This window comes from Microcaecilia unicolor, chromosome 1 (genome assembly GCF_901765095.1).
Source record: "Microcaecilia unicolor chromosome 1, aMicUni1.1, whole genome shotgun sequence".
Taxonomy (NCBI): Eukaryota; Metazoa; Chordata; class Amphibia; order Gymnophiona; family Siphonopidae; genus Microcaecilia; species Microcaecilia unicolor.
In genome coordinates this window covers 723,161,182-723,186,610 of record NC_044031.1, presented here as the reverse complement: position 1 = coordinate 723,186,610, position 25,429 = coordinate 723,161,182, and the positions used below count along the sequence as shown (strand labels likewise).

The 25,429-nt window shown below is 40.4% G+C and overlaps 1 protein-coding gene across 4 annotated transcripts in view; it reads left to right on the top strand.

Annotated features, from left to right (window-relative positions):
- Nucleotides 1-25,429, top strand: part of USP8 (ubiquitin specific peptidase 8) — a 121,545-nt gene that overhangs the window by 61,845 nt on the left and 34,271 nt on the right. For all 4 annotated transcript variants that reach the window (XM_030189597.1, XM_030189596.1, XM_030189595.1 and 1 more), the window contains 6 exons: nucleotides 8,066-8,590; nucleotides 15,399-15,491; nucleotides 18,083-18,157; nucleotides 18,650-18,909; nucleotides 20,537-20,749; nucleotides 21,945-22,155. In XM_030189597.1, the coding sequence (XP_030045457.1) occupies nucleotides 8,066-8,590; nucleotides 15,399-15,491; nucleotides 18,083-18,157; nucleotides 18,650-18,909; nucleotides 20,537-20,749; nucleotides 21,945-22,155 (1,377 nt within the window). The remainder of the gene's footprint in view (nucleotides 1-8,065; nucleotides 8,591-15,398; nucleotides 15,492-18,082; nucleotides 18,158-18,649; nucleotides 18,910-20,536; nucleotides 20,750-21,944; nucleotides 22,156-25,429) is intronic.

Sequence of the window (25,429 nt, the reverse complement as noted above, 5' to 3'; positions counted from 1 at the left end):
TTGTGCTCTGTTGTGGTCTGAAGCCTGACTGAGAATCATTTGTTTGTTTGTTTTGTTTATTTATTTATTTATTTATTTACTTATTTATTTATTATCGCATTTATACCCCACATTTTCCCAACAGCATCAGGCTCAATGTGGCTTACATAGTACCGCAAAGGCTGATGCCGATCCGGTAAATTAAACTAATACAAGATAAATCCTACACAAGAGAGAATGGTGAGAAAAGGGGAGGAGCAAGAGAGATCAGGGAAAATAGGGAGAGAGGTGGTGAGGGTAAGTGTGTCCAAGATTATCAGTAGATTGATGTGCATCAAGAAGTGGTAACAATGGCTGAGTCTTTGGGGTAGGCTTTTCTAAATAGGATGGTCTTAAGAGATTTCCTGAAATTTAGATGGTCTATAGCTTTTGGCAAAGCATTCCATAGTTGTGAGACAATGAAGGAGAAGGACGAAGCATATGAAGATTTATATTTGATACCGGTGCAGCTTGGATAATGAAGATTCAAGAATGAACGGGATGATCTTAATGCGTTCCTAGGAGGTAGGATGATTAATGTAGTCATGTAGCCTGGAACTTCCCCCTAGAGGATTTTGTGGACTAGGGAACAGATTTTAAAGGTGATATGATCCTTGACAGGAAGCCAATGCAATTTCTCTCAGGGAGGTTTAGCACTTTCAAATTTTGATTTACCATAGATTAATCTGGCCGCTGTGTTTTGGGCGGTCTGGAGTTTACTGGGTCCCTAACACAAGTGGATACATACCTGACATCAAAATCCCTTTTGGGAAGTATGAACTCCCCCTCAAATCACAAGTCAGGAACTTTGGAATACAGTTAGATTCAACACTTATACTGATATCCAAAATCCAAGCAACCTTCAAGAGCTGTTTCTACTATTTGCGACAGCTACGCTGCCTCTTTCCTTACATCGAGAAGGTAAATCTTATCCCAGTTGTGCATGCCACGGTAACATCAGGACTGGATTACTGAATGCACTATACAATGGTCTGACTACAAAGGGTCTGCACCAGCTCCAGTTGATTCAGAATGCAGCAGCAAGACTCGTAGAAGGTTGCAAGTGACGTGACCACATCACACCATTTTTGCAAAAATTTCATTGGCTACCAGTTCAATACAGGGCTAAATTTAAAACTCTGTCTGATCTTCAAGGCCCTGAAAGGAAATGGCCCCGAGTATCTGAAGAATAGGATGATCCGCCACACACCGCCAAGGACACTAAGGTCCTCCCAAGGACTTTCACTAACTACACCCTCTCCAAAAGACATTACACGATGTGATACCTGCAAGCGAGCCTTCTCTGGAGTAGCTGCCACACTCTGGAATGTATTGCCTGAAAGGCTCCGCTTAACACAAGACTATCTCTACTTCAGGAAGCAGGTGAAAGCTTGGCTGTTCAACCAGGCCTTTAATGGAAGAAGTAACTAACTTGTTAGTCTCACTCACACACACAAGGATTGACTCGGGCTGCACATACTGCAGCGGGACATGCTTATCCACTCCTACCCTAGCTGAGATAGTAACATAGTAGATGACGGCAGAAAAAGACCTGCACGGTCCATCCAGTCTGCCCAACAAGATAAACTCATATGTGCTACTTTTTATGTATACCTTACCTTGATTTGTATCTGTCGTTTTCAGGGCACAGACCGTAGAAGTCTTGACCAGCACTAGCCCCGCCTCCCAATCTCCGCTAAGCTTCTGAGGATCCATTCCTTCTGAACAGGATTCCTTTATTTATCCCACGCATGTTTGAATTCTGTTACCATTTTCATCTCCACCACCTCCCGCGGGAGGGCATTCCAAGTATCCACCACTCTCTCTGTGAAAAAATACTTCCTGTCATTTTTCTTGAGTCTGCCTCCCTTCAATCTCATTTCATGTCCTCTAGTTCTACCACCTTTCCATCTCCGGAAAAGGTTTGTTTGCGGATTAATACCTTTCAAATATTTGAACGTCTGTATCATATCACCCTGGTTTCTCCTTTCCTCCAAGGTATACATGTTCAGGTCTGCAAGTCTCTCCTCATACGTCTTGTAACGCAAATCCCATACCATTCTTGTAGCTTTCCTTTGCATCGCTCCAATTCTTTTTACATCCTTAGCAAGATATGGCCTCCAAAACTGAACACAATACTCCAGGTGGGGCCTCACCACCAACGACTTATACAGGGGCATTAAAACCTCTTTTATTTTGCTGGTCACACCTCTCTCTGTACAGCCTAGCAACCTTCTCGCTACGGCCACCGCCTTGTCACACTTTCATCGCCTTCAGATCCTCAGATACTATCACCCCAAGATCCCTCTCCCCGTCCATACCTATCAGACTCTCCCCACCAAACACGTACGTCTCCCGTGAATTTCTGCTCCCTAAGTGCATCACTTTGCATTTCTTCGCATTGAATTTTAATTGCCAAACCTTAGACCATTCTTCTAGCTTCCGCAGATCCTTTTTCATGTTTTCCACCCCCTCCCTGGTGTCCACTCTGTTAACCATCTCTCTGACCTCATGTGCAACTTTCTTCTAATCAATCACCTTACTTTCTAATTCTTCCTACTTTCTTACTCATCTATATGTTACAACTTTGCCTTACCCTTCACTACCAATTATAATGTTCTATTACATATTGTGTAGTCATTGCAAGTAGTATACCATGCCATACTTTGTATTGTTGAATATTTTTACTGCTGTAATGTTTATTACTCGTGTTTGATCTATTCTTACTGTACACCGCCTTGAGTGAATTCCTTCAAAAAGGCGGTAAATAAATCCTAATAAATAAATAAGAGTGCTTGGCAGTATAGTCAGTTAGTTGGTTGGCCGCTATACCTTCTGTTGTTGTCATTAATGGGGTGGATGCAATTGGTCTGTTGTTTGAGGCATCTTTGATTTTTTTTATTTATTTTTTATTTTTTGGTATCCTTCAGGATAGGTGAGTATTTATGTTGCCTTTCTTCTGTGGGAAGCCTTTAGATGGAAGGTGAATTGATCTGTGAGTCAATCTGGTGCTATTTTTAGTAGATGATTTAGGCATATGTCTAGCAGATAATGGGTGGAAGAATTTTTTTTAAACATTTGTGCTACCGTCTCGGATGTGGGTTGTGTGAAGGCGGTCCATGTCCTGTCCACAGGTGGTGCTTTTTGGGGGGGGGGGGGTTGATCGAGTTTGTCTGTCAGTGCTTCAAGATTTGTGGCATCATGTGTTAGGCTCTTCCTGAGGTTGCGGATATTTTCTTTTAAGAATTTGGTGAGTCCATTTGCTGATGGGGGCTCTTCATCACTGATATCACTGGTTTGGTGTTAAGTTATTTATAAGTTTGTATAATTTCTTCGTGTCTTTGTAATCTGCGCCTATGTGTTCTTTGTAGTATTTTATTTTGGCCTGTCTAATTTTGGTTTTGTACCTGTTTCATTCTTCTCTCTATGCATTTCTGTTTGTATCATTTTTATTTTTCGTCCAAGCTCGTTCTAGTCTTCTGCAGTGGGTTTTAGCCATTTTTAATTATTCATCATTCCATAGTATCGATTTGTGCCTCTGTTCTGTTTTTTCTTTTCCACAGGGGCTATTGTGTCCCGTATGTGCGTGCACTTATGTCCCATTCTAGTAGGAATCCTTCTATATTAGTCGATGGCGACCATTGATCTTCATGTATGGCCTTCCCTAATTTGGTTGGATCTATTTTTCCGTGTGATTTGTCTGGTTTTCGTGATTGTGATTTTTGTGCTTTCCAGTATAGGGTCATGTTTAGCTTGAAGTGATCAGACCAAGGATCTTCTGTCTATCCTGGGTTCTGTATTCTAAAGTCATAGTCTTGTGAGAACCTGTAGGTCTATGGCGTGTCCTTTGTTGTGGGTTGAAGACACAGGTGGTCATTGGAAGTCCCATATTAGGAGGAATTCGTCACATTCTTTAGAGCAGTTAGTTCTCTGGTCATCTAAATGTAGGTTAATATCTCCTGTTAGCAGTGTATTGGGGTTTGAGATGAAGTCCATGAAGTATGTTTGTTTGAATCGATTTCCAATTACCTGGGGGTCTGTAGAATAGGATGTAGCTCAGTTGGTTGTGTAGGGTTTGGTCCTTGATTGAGGCAGCTTCCAGCTGTGGTGCTATAGATTCTGCTGAAGCTTCGGCCATGAAAAAAGATCAGTAGATTAGGGCAATTCCACCGCCCCTTTTCCAGTCCAGTGTAGGATTTTATGTCCTGGTGGGCATATTTTCAGTGTCTTCTTTGTCATGGATCCATGTTTCTGTGATGAAAACCAGTCTGAGATCTTCGTTGGTTATCCAGTCCTTTATTGTTTCTGTTTTGTTTATCACGATCTGGCATTGATGTATGCTCCGTTGTCGCGACAGTGGTAATTTTTGTTTGTTGATTTTGGTTTCTGAGTTTCTTTGTTTCTTTTTTGTACCTCTGTTGTGTATGTGCTTTGGGTGAATGGTTTCTGATTGAGCTCTGCCCGTGAGGACGTCGGTTCTTCCCATTGGGTGACGTAAGTTGCAGTGTATCGGTATATTGTTTTATCCTTGGGTTAGGGCATCGATGGATATTATAAGTGTTAGGGTTGCTAATTCTACTAGTATTCTTGTAGTGTACATTTTGAGGTACATGGAGTTTAGTGTGTGCGGCGGAGGATAGTAAGTCAGCCTGCGATGATGATGATTTTTTTTTTTGTACCTGGATGGAATGTTCTGCTCGGTTAGGTGAGAGAGAGAGAGGGGGAAGGCGTTCTGTGTGAGTGCGTGAGAGAGTAATGAGTCAGCCTATGTGTTCTTGTATCAGGTCAGAGCGTCCCTGCTCAATGTAGTGGGGAAGAGGAAGCAGAGGAACGCAGGGAAGGGGTTCTTTTGCCCATCGGTATTGGGACTTGTAGGGTTCTGATGAGATTGCCAAGAGGTGAGATGCATGTCTTGTTGATGCCTCTTCTTCAGTGGTGGTCGGTTGCTGTCTCCCCTTGAGGTGCCGCCGCTGTACCAATCGATTCACTGCAGCGTTCACTCCACTCGGTTGTCCACCAGCTGCGACTCCTCTCCATTGCAAAAGCAGGAGGCTATGGAATCCATGCAGTCATCAGCCGCACTGAGCATGCTTCTCCGGCACAGAGGTAGTGTTTCAAGAGAGAGCGGTGGTTGCCTTTCTTGGCTGTCCCCCTACTGTCTTTTTCAGGAGTCCCTGAGGTAGGGGATTGTGTGGACCTTCAGGACTGAGGATAGGCTGCCACGTGGTGGTGGTACTGGCGCACTCAATTAAGAGTCTGGCGCAGAGGTAGTGTTTCAACAGAGAGCGGTGGTTGCCCTTCTTGGCTGTCCCCCTGCTGCTTTTTCTGGAGTCCCTGTGGTAGGGGATTATGTGGACCTTCGGGCCTGAGGATAGGCTGTCATGTGGTCGCTGGTGGTTTCCAGTTGGGCACAGAATATTGTTCCTTTTTATACTTTAATAAAAAGATTTAATTATAAAATCATAAATGTTTAAGGTTTCTGCAGATGAGGGCAGAGCCCGTGAGGATGGGGACAGACTTTGTCCCTGTGTCTTTCTCTGTTCAGCAGTTCTATCTTGTTAACCCATTAGTGCCCGAATCAGTTTCTCATTTGGCTTATTGTGGGAACATTGGAACCTAATGGGTTAAGTGACGCTGAATGTTCTGACTAGTGCAATTTTTAACTAGGCAGGGGTCTCTCCTGCCTCATTAAGTTATTTTGAATATTGGGCTCTTTATTCTCTTGATAATTTTTAAGTTATTAAACTTTTTGTTAAGGTTGCAGAGTTTCTTTGCTCTCCCTTTGTTAAAAGAAATGAAGCATTGCAAATGAAAACTGTATATAATATATTGGAGTAAATGCTGATGCCCATTACACTTCTATGGCAGAATATTAAAAAAAAAATCTGTGAGCAACGGATAAGATTTTAGAAGAAGAATATGCATTTCTGGTGGTCCTCATGTTCATCTGAAGAAAAAAAATTACTGATTACATACACTGTGAGGAAATGCTCACTGTTATGGGATATTCTAACATAAGTGCTATATATACTTATAGTTACAGCATTTTAAATAAAACTCCTTTAATTTGTAGGCTGCAGCCTTGTTGCACACTATTGTGTCTTTCCAGAGGCAGTGCTTTGCTCTTTGATGTGCTCTGAATGCTTGCAGAACCTACCTCATCAAAGAGGGTTCAAATTTTTAACCATACTGGGTCAAACCAATGGTCCATCTAGCCCAGTATCGTGTTTTTCAAAGAGTGGCCAAGCCAGGTCACAAGTACCTAGCAGAAACCCAATTAATAGCAACGTTCCATGCTACCAGTCTCAGAGCAAGCAGTTGCTTCCCCATGTCTGCCTCAATAGCAGACTGTGGACTTTTCCTCTAGGAATTTGTCCAAACCTTTTTTTAAACGCAGATTCGCTAACTGCTGTTACCACATCCTCCGGCAAAGAGTTCCAGAGCTTAACTATTCGTTGAGTGAAAAAATATTTCCTCCTATTTCTTTTAAAAGTATTGCCATGTGACTTCCTCAAGTGTCCCCTAGTCTTTGTACTTTTGGAACGAGTAAAAAATCGATTTACTTCTTCTCGTTCTACATCACTCAGGTTTTTGTAGACCTCAGTGATATCTCCCCTCATGCATCATAGACCAAGCCCCAGCTGTAGAGGAAATATCTTTTGTTGGAAAACTCTCATCTTCTATCTTCCAGAGGATAACTTTTACATTTGCTGGCAGAGCCAGATTTCCTATTTAGGCACAATAGACACATATACTTAAGGGCATGTGTACTACTCAGAGTGATGGGTTAAAAGTGCTGACTGAACTGTGTAGGACCTTTTAGTCTCAAGTAAACCATGATACGGATAAAATTTGTCCCTGCCACGCCCCATCCCTGTGGGTTCTGTCTCCGTCCTGTCTCTGTCCCCACCCCAACTCCGCAGGTTCTGTTCTCATCTGCAGAAGCCTCAAACACTTAGATTTTATATTTAAATCTTTTTATTAAAGTATAAAAAGGAACAATAGAAAACAACAATAAAAATGAGCAGCTATAATAAACCCTCCCACCACCCTCTACCCTTCCAACCTCAACAATAGCTGACTACTTCTACCCCAATGAATCCTAATCCACCCTGTTAAAATGTCCAGGGGTACAAAATACTATCCGTTCTGTATGCCCTATGAAGCACTTATAATTTTTTAATCTGAATAAGAAGTCGTCAACAGTCTCAGGATTCAGTCTAGCTCTCCTGTCTTTCACAGTCCTTCCTGCAACAGAAGATGTCTTCTTAGAAGATGTGCTGGTGGTAGGAATGTACAGCATCCCCCATGCAAATTTTGCTAGTAGTGGCCAGCATGTTTACTTGTTTTTCCAAAAAGTAAAAATATTGTCATCTGCATCAATCAAACATAACAGTCCAGTTCATTAACAGGCTTCAAATTAGAAAATGACACAGGGACAAAGTTTGTCCCCGTCCTCACGGGCTCTGTCCCTGTCCCATCCCCGTAGTTACTGCGGGTCCCCGTCCCTGTGTCATTCTCTAGTCTCAAGATCTGTTAGCACAGTGTATTCAAACTTCACATTAAAGCCAAGAAAGGAGAGTAGGGAATGGATCATACTGGAGGAGGAATTTGTTGGGGGCAGGAAAGTGAGGGCACAATTTACATCTCATGTGCCCTCTAAACAATTTGAGTCATTATGGTTGAAGTGTTCCATCTGAATATATGGCTTATAGTCAACATTTTCAATAGATCATTTATGGTTGAAGTGTTCCATCTGAATATATGGCTTATAGTCAACATTTTCAATAGATCATTTATGCTTTAATGGCAACATTTCTGAAACAAGGAAGAAAACCAGTGGTTAATAAGTGGATGAAGTTATTTTAAAGAAACTTGATAAAGCTAGAAAGAAAAATTGTGATTCTCTATTGGCATTTTGACAGAGTTGGCTTTGAGTTCTTGGGCTTATTATGACAAATGATCATTCCTGTTAATATAAAAAATAATTGCATCTGTTTTGTATCTTGTACTGTGTTTGTAAATTTTTGCTGCTTTTTTTGTATAGGTGGATCGTACTAAAAAACCTACAATTAAAATGGCTACTAATGCACTGAATGTTGAAAATCTAGCTTCTGATGATCGGCCTGCTCAGAATGGCAAAATTATAGTTCCAGATCGCTCAACAAAACCAAAATTTGTAAGTCCATTAGAGGAAGAAAAGAAACAGGCATTAGAGAAAAGCAAAAGAGAAAAAGAAATGTTGGAAAAACAAGCACAGAAAGAAAAACGTAAACAGGACCTGGAAGAACAGCAGGCAAAAGAGGAACAGAGTGAAAGAGAAGAAAAAGAACTCAAAGAAAACCAAGCAAAAGAGGCTGCCCAGAGGAAAGATGACCAGGCCAAACAAAGTTTTGAAGAAAGGAAATGGGAAGAGCAAGAAGAACAGGAGAGTAAAAGGAAAATTAGAATGGAAAATGAAATGAAAAAAATTGACCAGGAGAGGGAATCAAAAGAAAGTGGATCTCAGACACCAGACTTGTCAAGAAAGTCTTTGGGAGAGCCAGGAATGGGACTTACAAGTTCAAACAAGGTGAGTTAATTATTTAAATATCTTATCACTATGCCATATCATTAGTAGCCTGTAGCATAGCAAGCAAGGCAACTGAGCATTATGCACCTAATATTTTCTATTGGAAGATCTAAGAAAAAAAAATTATAGCTGCTAGAGAACGTGGGAGAACCCCCATACATCCTGCTAATAAGAAGGCATACTCTGTGTAGAGTCCAGAAGACTTCTGAATTCAAGAAACAGCTTCCTTATTGTTTTATTTTGGTTGAATCTGCTTATGCTGTCTTTCACGTAACATCTCACCAGCTATCAGCCAGCACATGTGAGATACCTTGTGTAAAGCTGAGGAACTCACAGATTCTCTCCCTCAGCATAAATCGAGAGAATTTAGGTCACTAGTAGACAAAGCAAAGGAGTGTAGAAAGTACATGTTAGATTGACCTTTAATGCTGTTGAAACAGCATCAAAAGTATCTGTTGTTGGGAGTTCACAAGCTGTCATGGATACAAGCTTCAGACCTTCATTTTGATTTGATATGCAGGAGAAGTTTGCAGATATTCCCTGATGAGCAACGAAATTCTTTGAAGAATAAGGTCAACCAGGCAGTTTCCTCAAAGAAATACTGTGAAATATTCAAGTCCCTTTCCAAAGAACTGTGCTCTTCCTATAAGAGGTTTTGGAGCCTAGGAGACATTACTGCTGTCCAAAGGTGTAGGTATCTGTTTCACCCATTTGATCCAGTCAGACTTGGTAAGATCCTGACTCTCACCCAGATAGCAGAGGACCCAGAAAACCCAACCTGTTCCTTAGCCAAAACCTTGCAAGGGGTTTTGACTTGCTCCAGGAAAACATAGCCTCTCTCCAACTAGAAGTTTATCAGGTTAAAGTTTTTCTTTTTTTACATTTTGTTGGATCATTGTAATTACTGAATGTTGAGTTCTAAAGATCATACATTGTGGCTTTAAGCTGCATCTATTTGACCTACCACATGGTCCAATGAGATCATCTTGGCACCAGGGAATAGTTTTCAAAGAGCTTTCCTTCCTCTTGGAGACCAGTGTTGTCAAAGCCATCCGATCATGATCTCCTTGTGACTCTGGGCAAGTCGCTTAACCCTCCATTGCCCCAGGTACAAATAAGTACCTGTATACAATATGTAAGCCGCATTGAGCCTGCCATGAGTGGGAAAGTGCCGGGGTACAAATGTAACAAAAAAAAAAAAAAGAAGGAAGGCATTTTATTCCCAAGTATGTTCTAGTCACAAAGAGAACAGGGTGATTCTGTTTCATGCTATCATAGTAAATTCATTCAGTCCGCTCAACAAGCAGAACAGATTTGTACCTGGTGATCTGTGCAGGTTACATCCCTCTATGCCCTGTTTAAAGTGCTAAGGTTATTTAAGTTTTGCTTTGATTTCATCCCCTTTCTATATAGGGATCCTCTGTGTTGATGCCATGCATATTTGAATTCTGTCAGTTTTTCCCCACCACATCCACCAGGAGGACACATGTCAGGCATCTACCACCCTTTTCATGAAAATGTATTTCCTGATAATATTCTATCTTGCAACTTCAATTCATGTCCTCAAGTTCTACTACTTCTTTGTCTCTTAAAAAAAAAAAAAAAAAAAAAGATACATTTGTAAATTACTACGTTTTTGAAGTATTTAAATGTCTGTGTTCCATGCATTGTTGAATTTCATTACCGTTTTTATTCTCACAGCCTCACTTGGGTGGGCCTTTTCTGTGAAAAAAGTATTTCCTGATGTTTCTCCTAAGTCTCCCACTGCCCCATGCTGGGCAGCTACAGACCTTGTGTACCCTGAAGGAAAGGAGAAACAGGGATGATACAGGTATTAAGTGTTCGAAAGTTATTAATCCGCAAACAAATCTTTTCCAGAGACGGGAAGGTGGTAGAGCTAGAGGACATGAATTGAGGTTGAAGGGGGGGCAGACTCTGGAATAATATCAGGAAGCATTTTTTCACTCTGAGGGTGGTAGATACCCAAAGTGCCCTCCCATGGGAGGTGGTGGTGATGAAAACTGTAATGGAATTCAAACATGCATAGGATAAACACAAAGGAATCCTTTTGTAGAAGGAATGGATCCAAAGAAGCTTAGCAAAGCACCGGTAATTGGTAAGCAAAGCCAATGCTGAATAGTCTGTGCCCTGATCGTAGCTGAATAGATTTGGATGGGTTACTATGTTATGAAGAAACTAAACCCATCTCTTTACAGCCTTTAGTTCATTTCATGGATCCGCTTCCTTCTGTTGAAGCCTGCTGCTGCTTCTTGGGATCTCTGCATTTATTTTACTTAATTTTATTTCTTATATTTCACAACTACTCAAAAGAGGTAAGTGCAGATCACAAGCAGCAGAAGGCACATCCTGCGAGCTATCAACTAATCAGTAATACATATTAAAAGAAGAAAAGCATAATCTAGTCATAAAACTTCTTAAAAAGAAAAGTTTTCAAAGCTTTTTTAAAAGTAGATAAATTCTGCATTTTTTAAAAATTGTACAGGAAGAGAATTCCATAACAATGGGGCTTGAAACATGAGCCTTGCAGAATGAATGGTCTTATTTTTTTTACTCCATTATCCTAGTTCTTCTAAATTGAAAAATATCTGAAAGGTCTCTGTTTTTATTAGACACTTAGATCCAACTGAGCAGATATTCTGGTAACTGTCCAAAAATAATTGTATCAACTAAAATACAAACCTTAAATTGAATTCGAGGTGCTACTGGTAACCAGCTAATGAAGGTTCCTTTTGAGCTACAAGCCTCCTGTAAGCCAAAGTACCTAACCTGGAAAGCCCTTTTATTGGTGGCAGCCACTTTGGCATGCGGAGTTAGTCAGCTCCAGGCTGTTACTCTTGATCAGGTCAAGGGACTGGTTTCATGTGCTAAATGTATGCACACTGAATCCCTTATAAAAGAAATGCAAGAACTAAAAGAGGAGGTGGCAAGACTAAGGCACATCTTTGACAACCAGAAATCCATCCCGGAAATGCATCTTGAGGCATTGGGGATCGACACAGATCACTAGATTGTGCAAAATCAACCTCCCCCCAGCTCCATCTTCTGTTGAACCGAAGAACCGGTTTGCAGTCCTGGAGATAGAAGAGCTGAAAATTTCTTGAGATCAGGAGGAAACAAAGCATCCCAAAGCTGTGACCAATAAGAAGGGAAAGGTAGTGGTGTTAGGTGCCTCTGTACCCTTCAGAACAGAATCGCCATCTGCCGACCAGACATGATGTCCAGGGAAGTGTGCTGTCTGCCTGGTGCCAATATTCAAGATGTTTTGCAGAACGTTACAAGCCTACTGACCAAAATGCTATGCTGCTCATCCATGTTGGAACAAATGATACTTCAAGGTATCCCACTGAACGTATCAAACGTGACTTAATGGGTCTGGGACAGAGGATGAAGCAGGTGCACAGGCAGTGTTCTCATCGATCCTTCCCTACTACTACTTTACTACTTATCATTTCTAAAGCGCTACTAGACGTACGCAGTGCTGTACACTTGAACATGAAGAGACAGTCCCTGCTCGACAGAGCTTACAATCTGATTAGGACAGACAAACAGGACAAACAAGAGATAAGGGAATATTAAAGTCAGGATGATAAGGGTTCTGAACAAGTGAATAAGGGTTAAGAGTTCAAATCTAAGCTAAAAGCCCACCTTTTTGATGCAGCTTTTAAGACTGCCAGAGATGGAGCTTGATGTACCAGCTCAGGAAGTCTATTCCAGGCATATGATACAGTAAGATAAAAGGAATGGAGTCTGGAGTTAGCAGTGGAAGAGAAGGGTGCAGATAAGAGAGATTTACCCAGTGAGCGGAGTTCCCAGGGAGGAATGTAGGGAGAGATGAGAGTGGAGAGGTACTGAGGAGCTGCAGAGTGAATGCACTTATAGGTCAATAAGAGGAGTTTGAACTGTGTGCAGAAATGGATAGGAAGCCAGTGAAGTGACTTGAGGAGAGGGCTAATATGAGCATAACGACACTGGCGGAATATTAGTCGTGCAGCAGAATTTTGAACAGATTAAAGAGGAGAGAGATGACTTAAGTGTGAGACCTGTGAGAAGCAAGTTGCAATAATCTTAAGCGAGAGGTGATAAGAGTGTGGAAGAGGGTTCTGGTAGTGTGCTCAGAAAGGAAAGGGCGAATTTTGGTGGTGATATAGAGAAAGAAACGACAGGTTTTAGCAGTCTGCTGAATATGTGCAGAGAGGAAGAGGGAGGAGTCGAAGATGACCCCAAGGTTATGAGCTGATGAGACAGGAAGGATGAGATTTTTTTTTTAATTATCACTTTCAAAATACACATTTACATAAAATAAATTTAGGTAAATCAGAAAAAAATCTAAATGAAAATGTCATGTCCTTTACATCAAGGAACAAATAAGAAATTACATTGTTACTTAGTCCACAATATATTTGATCAAGATACAAGGAAATGCAAATTCAAAAATTAACTCTTTAAACAAAATATTTGTGAGGACAGAGACCAAACCCTGCCAGTGGTTTCAGCTTCCCTCTGGGGTGTCCAGATCTCTTTCGCCACCACTTTCTTTAGCAATTATAAATTGCCTCATTTTTTCTGGTTCAAAAAATACATAGAATACTGTATTTAAGGAAATAATACATCTACAAGCATATTTCAACTTGAAAGTGCCACCTAGAGAGAGAACCCGAGATCTAAGTCCCAGAAATTCTCTTGTCCTTCTCTGAGTAGTTTTACTTAGATCAGGAAAAATTTGTATTTTTGATCCCAGAAATTGGGCTGAAATATGTCTGAAGTAAAGTCTGAATACATGATTTCTATCAGACTCAAATGCGAAAGAGGCAAGCAAAGTCGTACGTTCCGTAATCATTTCTGAGGATGTTTCTAAAAATTGTGATAAATTTCAATTCCGGAGCTTCCACTTGAGCTGTGTTAGCTCCTGTAATAAGCTTTTATAACTGGAGGTATAGCTTCCTTAGGAATAGCAAGTACTTCAAAGAAATATTTTTTTAGCATTTCCGTAGCTGATATCAAAGGAGTCTTGGGAAAGTTTAGGAATCTCAGGTTGTTACGCCTGAGTTGATTATCAAAGAATTCAATTTTCCTTTGTGTTAATTCTTTCTCAGGGCTAGATGCACTAAACCTTAACGACCCTCTAACAACCCTTTAACGAAGGAAATGCCTAACCGTTGCATGCATTAAAGGCCTTTTTCCTACGAAGCAAGCAGCTAACGAAAACGGAATGCAAACGAGAAACTACCATTGAAATGTGGACAATTCGGAATGCACTAACCATACTGACGATTGCAACGAATCATTTACCGTCAGAAATTTTACATGCGCTCAGACCTGTCATTAAGGCATGAGCTGAAAAAAGTGGGAGTACGACCAAGGAAACCAGAAACTGGAAGATGTTCTTGACAACAATTTATTGAAAATTTGAAGACTCGACACGTCGTGTTTCGGCCGTCAGGCCTGCATCAGGAGTCTGCTGTGCAAAGTGCTGCAGAGCAATGACGATGGAAAACCTCTAAGGATATATCAGTAGTCTTTTGCACGGAGAGTTGCTAAACAATGATGAGGTTGATTCTTAAGAAGTAGCGTGGTAGTCTTAAGAAAGACTGTTTTGAAAAAGTTCGTCAGGAGCGCTGCTCGCACTCTTTACAGAAAAGGTGGCGGATGTGTGGCAGGAAAACAGTGGTCCTCCATCCGTGAGAAAGATTTTGTAGGCAGCTGGCAGAGAGAAAGAGATAAAGATTCTCTGTGCGTGTCCCAAGCTTTCTTGAATTCAGATACCTTCATCTGCACCACCTCCACCAAGAGGCTGTTCCACACATCCGCCACCTTTTCTGTAAAGAGTGCGAGCAGCGCTCCTGACGAACTTTTTCAAAACAGTCTTTCTTAAGACTACCACGCTACTTCTTAAGAATCAACCTCATCATTGTTTAGCAACTCTCCGTGCAAAAGACTACTGATATATCCTTAGAGGTTTTCCATCGTCATTGCTCTGCAGCACTTTGCACAGCAGACTCCTGATGCAGGCCTGACGGCCGAAACACGACGTGTCGAGTCTTCAAATTTTCAATAAATTGTTGTCAAGAACATCTTCCAGTTTCTGGTTTCCTTGGTCGTACTCCCACTTTTTTTACACATTCTTGTTTTTACCGTGGGGTGCTTGAGTTTTCCACTTACCGGTGGATCTTCTCTCACATTAAGGCATGAGCTGTCATCTCCCCGCTGCCCCCTGCACCATAAAAATCCAAGCCGGCCTGTTTAAAAAGAAAAGTGAGATACAAACACGTGGCTCTCCGCTTCCCCCTGCATCACTACAAAACTAAACATACTGCTTCTCCCTGCAGCTTAAAAATCCTGTCTCTCTCTCCTTCTCCCACAGCTTTGAAAATTAACAATCTCTGCTATCCCCTGAAGCCAATTTTCCCAGTACTATAAACAAGCTGCAAAGAGGTCTTTTGTTACAAAAGGGGGTTTACCAGGGTCGTTCTTTTTAGAGTTATCTTCAACTGCACTCTTCTGCTAGATCAGAGAGCTAAAAGGCTTGCAGGTTGCGATCCCCCCCCCCCCCTCGCGCGCCCCAGTCTGACGTAAGCAACCTACGTAGGTTTAATACGTTTGTGGCATGCTCAGAGCAGCCAGCATAACGCTTGGCTGCTCTGCGCATGCTTAAGGGGCAAATTAACGATGGGGTTTTACAACTTATGTAATCATGTTATAGTGTATTCATTTCTCAGGTACAATTAAATTTTCATTTTGGAATCTACCATGTGTCTTCCCCCCCCCCCCCCCCCCCAATATGTTACAGTATACAGAGATTAAAGAAAACCTGGAAAATGGAGTTGAAAACAAAAAAAGTATTTTGAGGGAAAATGCTGAAGGAGATACCGAAAGACCTAGGGTAAGTACTAGCGCTTAACATTTCTATAGCGCTACTAGGAATTCACAATATATACAGATATAATTATGAACAATTGGGCATTTTATTGGTAGAGGTTCCCCCAGGTTGATCAGGCTCTCAAAGTTCAGGCTTTGGCTGCCTCTGGTAGAAGGTAATTGTAAACGTGCTTCCAGAGCTGCTGCCTCCAGCAGCCTTCTGTTGAGCAGGGGCAGAGAACAAGGTTAGAACAGGAGAATCAGATCCTACTTCTACCAGCCCTCCTTTCTTCTTCCCTCCTGCTCCTATGTTCCCTTGCTTCTTTACTTCTCTGGGAAGCCTTTTTAATATAGCCTAGAGGAGTGATCTACCTGCAGCAGTGGCTGTAGGGGGTTGGGCTCTGCCATCAACTTCCTGCCTTCTCCATTCACTCTGCAGACCATATTTTAGTTGTCCTCTAATCCACACTCTCTCCTTAGATTTACCTTCTTCTCTTCACTCCTGATCTCTTGGTCTGATTACATTAGTCTTTTTTTTTTTTTTTTTTTAAATACTCTTACCACTTCTCATCCTTTGTAATCTGTTGCTCTTCCTGCCCGGTCTCAGCACCTGAGCTAAATTGAACCCTCTACCCTCCATCTTTTCACATGAATTTCACTGACTTGACCTGAGCAGCCCAGGTTGCGTCCTGTGCTGTGCCTTAGATTCAGTTGCTCCTTTGAAACCCATATCACGCCCTTCTGCCCGTCATTGTCCCTGGTTTTACTGGGGACTCAAGCTGTTAAAGCATCAGGCACAGCAGTCTGAAAGGCAGTAGCAGCATTTGAGGACTCCACCAATCTTGTCTTCTTTAAGATGACCTGTAAGTTCTACCATGTAAAGATAGCAGTGCGCTTTCTTTCTAGAAAAATATAAGCTGGCAACCATCTTAGGGAGCTTTTTTCCATTGTCTCCTCTCTGACCTCTGGGCCTTCACCCCCAGTTCCTGAGAATCTTGATGCTATTTCCGTTGCACTTTAGCTCTAAAATTACTAATCTGAGGCTTTGGTTTTGATTATTCACTTTTCTTCACACTCTCTCTCTCACTACCCCTCCCTCCTTATCCTTGCTACTTTCAATACCACCTGCCTCTAGCGTCATGGAATTCTGCATATTTTTCTCACTGATGGGCATCTTTCAATAGTCAGTTTGTCTAGCTACTGTCTCAAAACTCATCTCTTCAAGACCAGCATTCTGCTCCCTTGAGCCTTTTCCTTCATACTGGATCCCATCTTTAGGTCCGTTTCCTATAATCCTCTCTCTGATGAATCTAAGTCTTCGGTTTGGTGATGTGCTGATTACCTAGAAATATACCCTCGTATGGCCTCTCTTAAAAAAAAGAAATCCTACACCTGATTCCTCTCCGTTTCAAATTAAAGACCAGTTTTCAATCTTGCTGTGTTTGCTCAACTTCATCACATAGAGGCCTCAGTGTTCTTCATCACAGGCAGTCCAGTTTTCATCCAGTTCATAGTACTGAGGAGCAGATGCACAAAGGTCCCCGGAAACATCCATCTTCGTTGAGATCCTCAGTAAAAGTTACCGAGTAGAGGGAAGCCAGTCAACAAGCTGCGCATGCGTAGAACAGCCAATTGGGTCTGCTCTGCGCATTCTCAGAACAGGCGCTACCCACAACTTTTATACTCTTATATAAGCTGTGTGTATGAAAGCCGTGGGTAGCTTTTGGGTCTTTTTTTTTTTTTTTTTTTTTTTTACTTTTTTGATGCAAAGTGCCACATCTGGGTCCAGAGGGAAAGGGGTGATTTTTTAATTTTTAAGCATTTTCTACCGCAAAGTTAGCCAAGGGTGGCTGGGGAATGCACATGCTGCACATAGCCCCAACCTGCTGCCATTCACTGTTGAGAGAACATGGAAGCTTGGCTGGTCCTGCCTTGAAGTATGGTTAAAGTCTCCTGTGGCCTTCTGCAGCAGCCCTGTCCAGGACATGGTGGACATTAGTCTTTTTTTTTTTTTTTAATCCAAGAGGATCCTGGCTCCAAAGACATGTTTTTTCCACAGTCTACATGAAGTAACTGCCTGCTATGGCTGAACCTCCCGTAAAATTTCTCCCACTAACAGTAGGCAGGCCTTTTTGTGCATGGCTCGTAAATGGCTGTGCATCACTTGGAATGCACATTTTAATACTGATCAGTTCATTAGCATTGTTTAGCATGCAATTTTCGTTGTCTGCCAATGTGAACTGTAAAAAAAAAAAAAGCCCCTTTGTGCATTGCTCACTGATCCAGCTGCAATCTGTTAATAAAAGCATGTAGCTGGCCCAGTAACTCCATGTTAAACTTGACCTGGCATCTCGCTTGACCTCACTTTGTGCCTCAAGTGCAAACTTGTAAACCCTCCAGGGACAGGAAGAATACCTACTGTACCTGACTGTAACTCACCCATGACCTACTGCTAAAAACATGAACTAAATCCAAAATCCCTTCCCATCCCTTAATAGTACATAATTTAAAACTGCTCCTAATGCTTTCCTGCATTTCAAGAATTGCATGTATATGATGATATCTCATTTTCCCATGTCATTTGACTAAAAGGTTTTGTTCTTTCCTAATCCCTAGAGAGATCCATTGATGAGAGCACGAAGTGAGGAAATGGGGAGAATAGTACCAGGACTTCCAGAAGGCTGGGTGAAGGTAGTATACAGATATCAAAAACCGTAATGGATTCTTATTTTAGATACGTTAATTCAGTAGTTTGGGGGGGTTTTTTTGAGTGTTCATTTATATGTTTTTGAGCTGTTAACTGGTAGTAATCAAGGGAGTAACTTTAGACCAGTGAAACATAAACACATTTGAATGGTGCAAAATATATATATGTGACCTTTTCATTAGAGGCCCACCAGATTTTGGATTTGGCACTGAAAATGGCTTAAAATCTGTATTTGGTCTCGTTCTGGTTTTGGGTGAAAATGGTTCTGTCTGGTTACCGGGGGGAGGGGGGAAGGAGAGAAAGGCTGCCTAGTTGTGGGGATGAGGGAGTGGATGCTATTCGGTGGTGGGGGGTGGGGCCAGGCTGGTTTTTGATTTAATTTTGATTGTCAATCTATTTTTTGTATTGTAATACTGTCAAACTACACAGGTAACTTTAGCAACCTTTAAACTTTCAATCTGCTTTTCCCACACTAGTTTCTTGATTCAGTTACTGGAACGTACCGTTACTACCACTCTCCAACACATACAGTCCATATGTATCCACCTGAAATTACTCCATCTACTCCTCCTTCCACTCCCCCAACTCCTAAAGCCAAGCATCAAGCTGCTAGTGACAGGGACCGTGATCTCTCTAAACTGAAGCGCTCCTACTCATCACCTGACATAACCCAAGCTATTAAGGAAGAGGAAAAGAAAAAAATGCCTGTGATTCCCACTATTAATCGTGAAAATAAGTAAGTTGTAATAGATTCTAAAAATGTAAGAATCATTGTGTCTCATTAAGTGTATGTTACATCATGGGGAGAGATGGATGCATGATTGATTTAATCCTACATTTACTGAAGTTTATTTAGCTATGAGGCAGAAGTTTACAAAACGTTTACAAAAAGAGGTAAAACTGCAAATAAAATCTATCTAATAACAATGGAAGCATGGTCTATTATTGGAAGAGGAAGTTTTATTAAAACTAGAAATTTAAAAACAGGTATAAAGAAATTTGTTAATTATAAAATGCTAACCTGAAAAGTGTACGTGTTTGTTTCAGTAGCAGTCTGCATCAGGGTCCCAGGACTGTTCTAAAATGAAATTGTTAAAAATGTCTTTGCATTAAAGCAATCTTTTTTGTAGGTGCACATTATCCTAGTAAACAACACAGTGCTGAATCAGAGCGCAGAATGAAACAATAGAAAAAGGAAACGTTATTAGCAAATAGATGATCAGAAGTACTTGAAATATATCCTTGATTAAAAAAAAATCAAAATGAGCAAACTTGACTTTTGGTAGCAATGCAGGAAGCGAGCAGTGCAGAGTCTCAGTGTCTGTTCTGTAATGGACTTTTTATAAAATATAAAATATACCATGGACTAAAATGTTAAACTTAAAAATATGATGATGATAATATATCACCTGAACTAACAAGGTGGGATATCACTCTTGATGCTTAGCACACAGAGCCACTATTGATCTAGAACCTTGATGGCCCCACAAAAGAATACAAGACCATTCAGTTTTGTAGCGATGTTTTCTAATTTATGAGAATTATCTCATTAGTTGAGCGTAGTTATATTTTTTAATGAATTTTATTTCCCAATGTAATTGCTGCTGTATAATGGTAAACTAATGTTTTTATTGTATTTTTTAATTATATTTGTACCTATTGTATGTATTAAGTTTGTATTAAGCAGTATATAAAGTATTAAAATCAAATTTCTTTTTTAGAAGCTTTTATTTTATCCCTGATACAAGGGAATGCCAAAACATGGCCATTCTAAATTAGCTTTTTATGTTAAAATTAATACATTTCATTATACCTATTCTTATATTTCCAGTTTTTAATTTTCTCTTTGAGTTTGAAGTCCATGCACCTGCTGTTGGATAGCTTTAAAATTAGCCATGACATTACTAGCTGTTCCATGTAGTAAATGTTTCCCCACTCCCCCACTTTGGCACATGATTCGACAACCCTTGTGTGTTTTGTGTCATTAAGACCTCCTTCCCAGCAACTTGCTCAACAGTGCTAGCATCGCAATCAAGAATCGGTTTTAACGTTTGCAGGCTGGCTGTACTAATAATCTTATGCGTTGTGAGATTTGCTGAGCTGGTGCATGAGTTAGAGAAGGAGCAGCAGGTTAGGTGGCTGGAGGACTGTTGCTAGCGTCATTGCAGCTGGTAAGTTACCAGGGCTGATGTCTCTAGGGAAGAGACTACTCAAGCGGAGTCATCTAAAGAAGCTACTGAGAGAGCAATTAGAAAATATTTTAATTATGAAAACAAACTTGTATGATCTGTTTACGTGAAAAGATACGAATTGTTACAGAGCTCAGGTTAATAATGGTATATATTTCTTTTTTTTTTTTCCAGACCAGTTGTTCATGCTAAAACTGAAATTTCCAGGTTGTCTGCATCTCAAATTCGTAATCTGAATCCTGTGTTTGGGGGGATAGGAGCAGCTCTCACTGGACTTCGAAATTTAGGCAATACCTGTTATATGAATTCAGTATTACAATGTCTCTGTAACACTCCATATCTGGCTGAATATTTTCATAAAAATAACTACCAAGATGATATTAACAGGTAACAAGTGTTCTTTACTTTTATAGAATAAAACAATTACAAACCAAGCAATTACTTGTACTGAAGGTTTGTCAAAGGGGGGGGGGGGGGAGTGAAGACTACAAAGAAACTACTTGGATACAGCACAAGCCCACAAAGTTGGGGGATCAAAGTTCTTATGGGAAAAATAAGGAAACCTAGCACATCAGGGGAAAACAGACCGTATCTAGCCCCTTCAAAATGCCCCATGCCAAGATTAGAGTGCCTCAAGAAGAAATGGTAATCAGGGGAGCTAATTATCTCCAACAAAGCCCCTAATAGTCAAGAAAGATATCGGATGTGAAGGTTCAAAAAATACATATTTAATGAAATTCAGTTCATAACGCATTTACAAAGGAACTTTAAAAAAAAAAAAACCATCCTAACTGCAAGACTCCAGGGTGAAGAATCAAAAAAACGCATCTTTCTGCTTTGGGTCTTGGGTAAAAAATCAGGAAACATCAAAATTTTACAACTGAAAAACAATTTCCCCTATTCCGGAAAAAAAAAAAAGTTAGCTTAAATATCTATTCCCTATCTGAGGTAAGAGCAAAATCAACTGGTACTGTAGCTAGAGTCACATTTGCAGGATCAGAAGTCTCATGAAATGCAGTCACATTCAAAACATCCTTCCAACCACCTTTTAAGGAGCACTGGAAGGTGCAGCAGAAGTACTTAGCCATGAGAGTGCATTGAAAAGTTAGAAAAGTGGCAGAGTTCAGTAGGAAATTCATTCCATTAATGTGAAATGGTGTAGGAAAGTGCTTAAATATAGAGATAAGAGAAATAAGTTGAAGACTGATTTTTCAGAAGTGTGAGAAGAATCCAGGAAGGTTCAGGATGGGCATGTGCCAGTTGTTTAGGAGGTAAAAATGAGAATTTAAATCATAAGGATGGTGGCTTACAAAGAAATAGTTAAAAGGCAGCAAGAACCGTGGTCTGAGATTGTGCAAGATAGGGTTGATTGGAGGTCTTACAGATTTTTTTAAACATATCACATTCAAAGAAAAGCTTGCACTATTCTGTAAATTTCCAAGACCATTACAGTACATCATTTTCAGTCTTTGAAGCATAATCAGATAAAAATAATATAATACAAATTTGTAAGATTTATTTTTAATATAAATAGTTACTGGTGTCTAATAATAATGTAATGTATTTTATTTTATTTGCATAGGTCAAATCTTTTGGGACATAAAGGTGAAGTGGCTGAGGAGTTTGGTATAATAATGAAAGCTTTATGTTCGGGGCAGTACAGATACGTTAGTCCAAGAGATTTTAAAGTCACAATTGGGAAGATCAATGAACAGTTTGCAGGATACAGCCAACAAGACTCACAAGAGTTACTTCTGTTTTTAATGGATGGACTTCATGAAGACCTCAATAAGGTAAAACATTTTTAAAGGCAAGTTTATAAAAATGTACAGGTCAGCTGTTGTCCATAATGCAAAAATATAAAAGTCATTAGTCATTTGCAAGGCAATAGTATAGTTTTGGGTAAGTTAATTTTAGCACCATAATTGGAACATTATAATGATGGTTTAATGCTCAGTTAAAGCATTCATTTACCATGATTACAATATCAAGTATGTTACAGAATCATTTGGGCCATCACATTTTGTGTTGCAGTGTAGGAGATCCATTTTCAGATCCGCTGTCATTGGGGCTAGTCGTGCCTCTGTGTGCCACACAGGTGGTGCAGTCAGGCCTGGGAGATTGGAAAAGGCTAATGCTGCCAGCCAATGAGAAGGCGTTTCCTTTCCCAGCCACATAAACATGCTGTCTGTGGAAAGAAAGAAAAAAATGACCGGATTAAAGGTGTAGGGAACTTTTTTGGTTTAAATTCACTTGTCCTTTTTTTTTTTTTTTTTTCCAATGGCTATAGCTCAGTCTCCAGCTTAGTAGTTCTTAGCACAATAAAGGTTTCATTCCTTTAAATTTACCAATCCTGGCAGTTTTTTTTCCTTTAAAAAAATGCTTTTTTATAAAAGCAATGACATTAATATTATAACTATACATTTAAGACACAATTAATTAAAAATTTATCTGGGTAGTAGCTCCTGCTATTCAGATAAATGCCTCTGCGATGTTCAGTGGTACTGTCCAGATAGTGTCGATGAATATCTTTACAGCAGACCATCTCGGCACTATCTGGATGCTGGTCCAGGCACAATTCGGAGCGGAGAAGCAAGTTATCAGGATAACTTGGAGAACAATAAAGCTGTCCTAAGAGCTATCCTAATATCAACTGAATATCGTCACCACCTCACCGCTCTATCTGAAAATACAAACTTTTTTCGACCTTTGGCCATTTACTCTTTTTCAATTGCCTTGGGCACAGTCTCTGGTCTCTGCTTTCCTCATCTTCTCTTAACGCTCTCGGTAGGATTTCCTGTTCATTTGTCACTTTTCTCTCTTTTTCCTTTCAGCTTTCTTTAATTTATTTTCTGCCTCTGTCCAGATTTAATTATTTTTTTCTATCCAGTCCTTCTTTTTACTGTCTACCTTCAGCTTGCCACCTCTTTGCTTCACCCCAACTCTATTTCACTTCCTCTTATTCCCCCAGTATCTCACTAACTCCCAGGCTCTTCCCCACCCCTCCCCATTCAGCATCTTTCCTCTGTTCCCTCTTCTAACCAGCAACTGCCCTTTTTCTTCATCCCCCCTCTTCCATCCAGCATGTGCCCTCTTTCTCTGCTCCCTTCCTTCCAGTGTCTGTCCCCTTCTATTCCCCTTCCATCCAGCATGTGCCCTCTTCATTTAACCCTCCATTGCCCAGGTATAAAAAAATTAGATTTGAGCCTACTAGAAAAAGAAAAAAAAAACCCTGTGTGTCTATGTGTATATATATATATATATATATATATATATATATATATATATACACACATACATACACAGGGTTTTTTTTTCTGTTTCTAGTAGGCTCAAATCTAATTTTTTTATACATACACACACACACCCCATTTTGAACACAGAGAGGCGGTATATGAAATCTCTTTCCCCCTTCTGTCCAGCGTTTCCCCTCTCTTTTACTACTTCCATCCAATATCTGCACCCTTACACCCCACTGCTGCTGCTTCCCCAAACCAGCAGTGAAACAAAATGCAGCCACCGCGGGATCTCCCTATACATACTAGTGGCAGCTGGCTCTGCCCCACAACAATAAATGATGTCACCGGGCAGACCAACAGCTGCAAGTATGTACAGGGAGGTCCCACAATGGTAGTATTTTGTTTTGCGTTGCTGGTTCTGGAAAGCAGTAGCGGAGGGTGGGGTGCGGGAGGTATGGATCACTCCTAGTGTCTGCTGCGTGCAGGGGGATGAACTGCTGCATAGCCGTTTACCAAAAGGTGCACAGCTTAGAGGGAACAGTGATCCCCCCCCCCCTGTAATTTTACTAAGTAGAGAAAATATGCTCACGTTGAGAGAGGCTAAAAATAATTCTGATAGTTCTGAGCCAAGTGCTTGGTAAACCCATGAAAATGGAATTATAAAGATAGAGTAGATGAGACAGGAGTGGAGGAGTAGCCTAGTGGTTAGTGCAGTGGACTTTGATCCTGGGAAACTGGGTTCGATTCCCACTGCAGCTCCTTGTGACTCTGGGCAAGTCACTCAACCCTCCATTGCCCCAGGTATAAATAAGTACCTGCATATACTATGTAAACTGCTTTGAATGTAGCTGCAAAAAAACCACAAAAAGGTGGTATATCAAGACCCATTCCATTTCCCCATTCCAGATCCTGCTGTAATGAACGGGGTTTTAACTGACGAAAACCAAATAAAACACATATTTCAACATAGCCTTCAAATAGCCTCTGCATCTGTACGGACCCCCAAATAACTAATCTCCAGATTTCATTTGAACACGGTTAATCTGTATAAGTTGAGATGGCTGACCCACCTTCCCTTGATCAGTCAATAACACTTCTGTCTATCAGGCTGAGAGCAAGATGATTGTCCTTTCTGCCAACCAAGCAACAGTAACAAATAAATTAAGCTTCATTCTCTGAGCTACTTACTTGGTTTTCCCTAATCAGTAAAATACTAAAATATTGTCGTCATAAATACAGTAACTTAATTTCAAATCCACAAACAGATGACTTATAAAAATTATATGTAAAACATTACACAAAGTAGTAGATAATGCAGGGACATCATTATGTAAAGGCATCCAGTAAGAAGAGTTATCTTGAAAACGGGTGAGCAACCTCAGTCCTCGAGGGTTGCAACCCAGTCAGGTTTTCTTGATTTCTCCAATGAATATGCATGAGATCTATTTGCATACAATGGAGGCAGTGCATGAAAATAGATCTTGTGTGTATTTGAAATAATGAAAACCCGACTGGGTTGCAGCCCTCAAGGACCGAGATTGCCCACCCCTACTTTAAAAGAAACATGTTGAAATCTGTCAGATAAATGAGAAATGGTTTCACTTCTATTTATGTTGCATGTAAATAATCTAACCAACAAAATACTGTGTGACATATTAAACGCTGATTATAGTTTTATATTTTTTGGTATTATTTTATTATTTATTTTTTATTTATTTATTGCATTTGTACCCCACATTTTCCCACCTATTTGCAGGCTCAATGTGGCTTACATAGTACCGTCAAGGCATTTGCCCAGTCAGTTGATAACAGATACAAGGTTGTATAG